A 7,251-nucleotide genomic window follows, 5' to 3' on the forward strand; every position below is an offset into this window, starting at 1 on the left:
ACTGTAGACAAAAAGAGGAGTTTCAGCTGTTCCAGTGAGGAAGGTCAGCAGTTAATTAATGAATTAATGCAGCACTTATTTTTGGCTTTGTCATGAGCAGGGACTGTTAGTTAATATTCTACAGTTAACTTAAGTAAATGGGGGAAAGAAGATCACATGATCATCATGTGTGAGTCTGCTGGTTCTATTTTTCAGTCAATATATTCCCAGTAATACTTTGGTTCCTTTTCTGAAACCAGTTCCCTTTTGTGTAGTGTATTAGTCTGGTTAATAATGATGCATATTGGTGCAAAATATTCATCTGAACAATGAAACGGTCCAAAAGAATTGATAACACTCAAAATGCAAAACATAAAGAATTTAATGAATTTCCTCAAATGTAATTTTCGCTCTTATTTTTACACAAATGGCTTCGATGATTTCCTGCAGTTTTGTGACTATGGCAGAAATATTTTGATCAAGCATCATTATTCAAAGTTTTATTTGAATACGTCTGTGTGAAAGTGCATAAATTAATTACTTTTTTTTCTTTCACTGAAAATGATCTTACTTTGAAATGCAAATGAGACTAATGACTAATTGTAAAACAACTTTTTTCCATCAGCATGTGGACCAAGACTGGAATGAATATCTAATGGCTCAATGCCACTCTTAAAGTAAATTTTTGTTTGTGCTCAAAAGAAAAGGAAAGACATTTTAAAGTGCAGATAATGTATTAAAAACAAGCCACGAGTCATTATCAAGAGTTCGTGTAGCAGGACAAAAGAAGAAAAAAAAAAGAAAAACGGTGAGATATCAGTCTTGCTGATGTAGCAAAGTCAGTGGCCTCCCCTTGTTTGTGACCTCTGTCAGATGACAGTGAAGGTCTCCAGTAAGCAACAGTGTTGGTGAGTAGCACTCACAGAACTGTCTCTTCTAATAGCAGCCGCTTCACACCTTCTTGAATGAAATAGGTGCCTCCCATACCAATTCTGGCCCATTCCCCCTAATTGGTTTCTATGCTCTGTTGAATCTGTCTTCACTGTTGCTCTGTTCAACAGCCAAAAGTTCAGTACCTTTCCCGTCACTTTAGTGGTACTGAAAGCCAGTGTTACTTACTTCCAACAGGTAAAATGAAGTAAAATCAGTTTTCCAATAAGTTATGATTCAAATTATTCTATGTATTACAAGCAGCATCTCCATGGAGGGCAGCAGCAACAGCAAAGCTGTCGAATTGGGTTCCTCTTCTTATATCTGGCAGCTGCCTTAAACTTTTCATTAGATGCAACCACATAATCCTGCGCCATCTCTACATTGGTCTGAATGTGTTCAATAAAGACCCCCTGTTCCTCAACCAGCATGAAAATGTCCATGAAGAGGTCCCGAAGCTCCTTCATATTGTTCTCCAGGCTCAACAACTCCTGTTGGTGGAGAATGATAGTGGGATTAATACTGCAGGTAAGAGAGGCATTAGTCAGATGATGGGAGAAAGTACCAGAAGATTTAAGACGCAATGAAGGAGCAGGCTGAGAAAGAACATGACCTGAGCATGGGAAAATGCTCAACATTCACATGACTTTTATATACTTAGTGATTAATGTCCTGTTTCACTAACACATCTCTTTGTATTCAACACTGGCTGTAAAGGTGTTTGTTAGGACAGAGAGCACTACTTCTTTCTATTCTCAAGGAGTCAATTTTATTCACCTGGTGTCCCAGGTCTACACGAATCACTGATAAATGTCTAGAATAACAACCAGTACAAACCTTTTCTGCTCCTTTACCCATTTGTGTCAGTTGATGTAGTGTATTTGTAAAACATGCTAAAATGGCACTTTTTTATTACCTCCCTTAAAGAGGATATGTGTTTGTTTAGGTTTGACTGTTTGTTAGCAGGGCTAATCAAAAAGCCAATGAATTTGCATGAAAATTTCACCAGAGGTTGGGTTTGGGCCAGATTCAATGTTATTAGCTTTCACAGTTGATCCATATCTAGATCCAAAAGCCTTTTAAAGGATTGTTTAGCATTGCTGAATATTGATATATTATCTCATATGCATTCTCAAACTGCTCTTGTTAATTTTTGTTATTAAAGATTCTCACATTCACAGTATGAACGGACTGGATATCTAACTATAGCAAGGAGCAAATTTCTATCAAATAAAGAGCACTGAATTAGTTTATTTGCCATGAATGTCTGGTTGTTTTAGGTGCCTTCAAGAATCTATTGTTACCTTTGTGTTGGTCCAGTGAGTTACTTGTGCTTCCCTTACCTTGTGTCGCTGTTCGATCTCAGATAATTGTGTCCGCGTGATTCTGACATCATTCAGCAGGTTCTCGTTGAACACCTCCCAATTTCCGGTGGCCACCATCTCATCCACCTCCTCTTCCGTTACTGGTTTTCCTGATACCTCCAGCTGCCGGATAATGAAGTGCTTACAGCGCTCTTGCTTGGTCAGCAGGCCTTCATTATACTCTCGCATTACCTGAAAATAATTACAGCCAAAAGAAACAAGAGGAAGACAGTGCATGAAGAATGAGAGGCGTTTTAGTCCCATGTTTTTTATCATCAGTAGAAAACATAAACATGGTCTTTGGTGCAGTGACAGTTTTCACAGTGTTCACAGTGCATTTACTGCATTTCTTTTCATGTTATCAAATACAGATAAATGTATATATTTATTTATGTATGTATTTATATGTATATATATATGTATGTGTGTGTGTGTGTGTTTGTGTGTGTGAAACTTTAACTCTTTTCAAATTAATCTATCAAAGAAAGAAAGAAAGAAAGAAAGAAAGAAAGAAAGAAAGAACGAAAGAGTCAAATATCAAAAAGAAAAAAAAATAGTAAGAATATACTCCAGACCTGCTGGAAGCGGCGGAGTAGTGCTGCATGTTGGGAGCTTTGTATTCTCGTTAAAGCAGCAGTAGGTCCCTGCTGCTCCATAGTTTTCTGGACCTGTTTTGAAAGGTTGTCTAAACGACGGTGGAGGCTTTCGGCCCTGAGCTTTATATCTCGTGTTATGCTGCTCTCTTTTTTCATCACACTAAAACGACGCATGGTTGCCACCATGGTCTTTTGCTGTTGAGTGAACTTAAGGACCTGTTTGTAGGTAAGATTTGGAAACACGCGTTAATAACATAGTAAGTAATATCCTGCAAATATCATGTAATAAATAAATAAACAAATGCTAAATGCAAATCTAGTTTAGTCATTTTTACCTCTGTTTCCAGCACTGCAATGTCATCTTGTATATGCTCAACCTCTAACAGAAAGTCCTGAATGACTGGCTCCTCCTCAAACACCACAGCTTGTGGCTTTATGACCCCAAACGCCACAGAGTCGTCATCATCATCCTCCACTGAGAAAGGATTGGTATTTTCAGTTGCAACCGCCGATAACTCTTGAGCCTTCTGCCGCAACTCCACCAATCTGTCTCTCATTATGAAAAAGCACTCTTCTCACAGTTATAAGTTATTACAGTATGTAAAGATCTTGCCAGTGCTGATGAGAAAATCCTGAACAGAATAAATAAAAGAAAAATTATTCATTTTGACACACTGTAGTAAATAATAACAAAATATACAGTACAAAAGTATGAAATACTGATAGTAAAGCTAGAATGTGTCAATCAGTTTAAAAAAAGTGTCTATGTCCCTATTCCTTGTTTTCACCAAAAGCACGCAATAACATTTTGTAGTTCTAATATGGATATTTTTTAGAGTTCATGTCTGGATTGTTTCTAAATTTTAAGAATGACACTAAATCAAGATGTTTGAGTATCAATTATTCTAAAGGGAAACAACTGAGACGATAGGGTCACGGGCAATGAGCTCTTTTTACTTCTGTCAATACTAGATGATTTTAAAATATGAAATACAATAATATTTTATATTTTTTTATATTTAAAAAATATTTTCTTTCTAAGTTGTACTATAAAAAATCCATAACTGGTGCTCTGAACATTCAATGAGTATCCGCAGTGAAGAGCTAGACAGCACTAGGCCCTTATATGATCCAAGCCTACTGTCTGAAGACACTAAGACCACTTCATGAATACGTGGCAGCACAAATAAGGTTGCTGTAAGATGGCTGCGCTATCCCAGCTTTTGTTCTGTGTAAGCCTCAACTTAGCTCATCACTAAAAGTTAATATGGACAAAGATTCAGGGGTGGATTGACCCTCACTCACCTCCCATATGATGACATCAAGCTGTATGCCAGGAGTGAACTAGCCGATTAGCTTGCAGAATCTACTGCAAGGGCATTGGGGCGTCATTCAGATTGGAAAAGTGTGAGGCTTCTCAAAATCCATGGAGTTCTACACCCAATGTCCAATGGCCTGAAGTTCTAAGTGCAATGGGAAGAGAGAAGGCAAGAATTAGTGAGGTTCAGAGCCACAACTCAAGAGGAAACACAAAGCATCCACAGTTAATTCATGAAGATGGTCCACAAGATGAGCTACTCCAAGGATGGCTATGGCAACGAGGAACAGGAGGAAGAACTATCATGAACAACCAAGCCCCTGCATAGGATATGCTATCAACAGAGAAAGTGCCTGACATCAAGAAATCCTACTAGTGGCTAGAAAAGGCCAGCCTAAAGGACAACCAAGACACTCTAATCATGGCAGCACAAGAACAAGCCCTAAGCACCAGATCCATAGAGGCAGGAGTCTACCACAGCTGACAGAACCCGAGTTGAAGACTATGCAACTGTCCAACACATAGTAGCAGGATGTAAGACGCAAGTTGGGACAGTGTACACTGACAAGGACAATCAAGTGGTTGAGACAGTGTTTAGCAACATCTGTGCTACATATAGACTAGAAGTCCCCAACTCCCAATGGGAGACAGCACCAAAGGTGGTTGAGAACAACAGGGCTAAGATCCTGTGGGAGTTGAAGTTCCAGACAAACAGCTGCTGACCAACCAACTAGACCTAGTGGTGGTTTAATCGATACAGCAATCCCAGCGGATAACATCAGAAAGAAGATGAAGAACAAGAAAACAGAGAAGTACCAGGGACTTGAGGAACAACTGGAGCAATGATAATAGGAGCATTAGGAGCTGTAACCCTAAAACAGGAAGACTGGTGCTAGGAGAGTCCAGGTCTCTGTCCAGAAGAGGGAAAAACAGCTAAGATACCCTTAGATTCCTATGACAGAGCATCTCTCTCTCTCTCTCCTATATATATATATATATATATATATATATATATATATATATAGAAGAGCGCAGTCCTGGGAACAGCTAAGATACTGCACAGGACCCTCAAGCTCCCAGGCCTCTGGTAGAGGACCCGAGCTTGAAGGATAAACCCCCCGCAGGGGCGTGCTGGGTGTTTAGTATATTATTATTAAGCCTTAAGTTTTCATACAAAGGCTGTCACTAACCACCTAGATCCCTCCCTTAGTATATTTACAGAATACTTGTAGGTCAAGCTTGTAATCTTGCAGTTGACTCTGTATGTATGTAATAGCTTTATTTGTTCTGATGAGCATAGATGATGAGTCATATTGGGATTCTGCTTAGTACGGAGCATTTTTAACTGTATATATAAAAAACAAGAAAGAAAAACAGGGGGAAAATTTATCTGTGGAATCAGTCAAACAGACTTGAGCTCATTTTCCCATGGGAACTGACTTGTTTGTGTTTAACTCTACACACAACAAAAACAGAAGAGGGAGAAGGTTGTCGCCAGGTTGTCGCATTCTAAATAATTCAGAGAACAGATAACGTCACTTGGATAAACATCTGATTATTTAGTTGGAAGTTTATTAAAACAATATCTCAAGAAACACTGCTAAAGAAAGAAATTTAATTTGATGTTTTTTTGGTTTCCTGCATATTGATTGAAGTCATGAGATACTGACTTAGATTTTCTACATGCTTTTGACCAGTGAAGTGCACTCAACTGCACATTTCTGTCCATTAAAATGGTCATACCAACATTTTTAAAATACTTTAGCCAACACAGGGATTTGAGTTTTAGAGGCAGTAAAATAATCTTTTGCAAGCACATGATTGTGTGGGGGGGAAATGGAGCGTTTCAAATCACAGAGTATCCCACTTCTGGATAGATTTCAAACAGGAAAAATCCTATGTGTGTGTGAGTGTGAGCGTGCATTGTAACTTATACAAACTTCACAGGAGTTCAAAGAATGTACAAGTATAGTTTGAGGTGAACTCTTTCCCTCTCTCTTTTTCTTTCTTGCTCTCCCTACCTGCTCTGCATGGAAGAGCCGATTAAAAAAATTGCTCAAAGGATTTGAGAGCACATTCTCCTGTGTTTAGCCTAAAAACCTGGAACAGAATAGAGCTTAATTCAAGGAGTTCAGTCTCACTCTGTGAAAACATTTTTGGTCTGTGAAAGAAGCAAATATTTTCCTTCCACCCATCCATCTCCTCCCTCTCCTGTGTTTCTGATGACATTCTCCCATTTCAATGCAGGTAGAGAAGGAGGAGTTCTCAATTGTTGTAGCCTATTTTTACTAGGTCAGACAATTGTATGTTGTAAGCTGGTCTTGAAAGAATTCATTTACAATGTAACAGATAAAGTAGTTGGTCCAACTTTTTCTCTTTCTTTAGCTGGAGTTGTGCTTGCTATTAATAAATAAAAACACTGAACATACACAGACATTCAGCTTCTTTTTCTCGTAGTCTCGTTTTCTTGCCCTTCAAATACAAATCATAGTATGTTTCTAGAAACAAAGTTCTGAGGCTATAACAATCGTTTGATCTGAAATATGTATTTTACCTTAACGTTGTTAGTTTTCCATCATAGGCTGCCTGGTAGGATTACCCTTCACACCAGGAATGTAGTCCAAGACAAACAGTCTTTGATGATATCAGATCACCTTTAGATCTCCTTACATTTACCGGATGTTCATCAGAACAACACTGCAACAGTTATGCCACTATCAAGACAGTTACACTCGCAAACCCTCACAGGAAAGTTTTGAGGAAGTGTGGTTGAGTTGGCTTCAAGGACCTCCCCTTCTTTAGAGAAAGTCCTGGGTAAAGCCAATAGGAACTCAGACTGGAGGCTTATTTGCTTACATACAGAAAGAAGTGAAGAGGGAGAGACAGGATGGTGAGTACAGAGAACACACAAACCCTACCCTCAGGCTTACTCCCGGGCAGGAAAATAGAGCAGAGCAAACAGAAGTGTATTGTGTACACTGCTAAAACCAAACAAAGGGGACTGTGGTTAGGGTGTCAGCTAGGGCGTTGAGCTTTTGATTTGCTAAGTTAATTTCTTTGTGAA

General features: G+C 38.8%; 1 protein-coding gene across 1 annotated transcript; it reads right to left on the bottom strand.

Annotated features, from left to right (window-relative positions):
• Positions 1-414: 414 nt before the first annotated feature.
• stx19 (syntaxin 19) lies at positions 415-6,907 on the bottom strand. Its single transcript, XM_006802382.3, has 6 exons — positions 6,742-6,907; positions 4,175-4,332; positions 3,205-3,501; positions 2,849-3,085; positions 2,253-2,465; positions 415-1,400 (listed from the first exon to the last, which is right to left on the bottom strand). The coding sequence occupies exons 3-6, from the start codon at positions 3,424-3,426 to the stop codon at positions 1,164-1,166; spliced, it is 909 nt and encodes a 302-aa protein (XP_006802445.1). The 5' UTR covers positions 3,427-3,501; positions 4,175-4,332; positions 6,742-6,907; the 3' UTR covers positions 415-1,163.
• Positions 6,908-7,251: the final 344 nt, after the last annotated feature.

This window comes from Neolamprologus brichardi, chromosome 16, assembly GCF_056152115.1.
Source record: "Neolamprologus brichardi isolate AB-2024 chromosome 16, ASM5615211v1, whole genome shotgun sequence".
NCBI lineage: Eukaryota > Metazoa > Chordata > Actinopteri > Cichliformes > Cichlidae > Neolamprologus > Neolamprologus brichardi.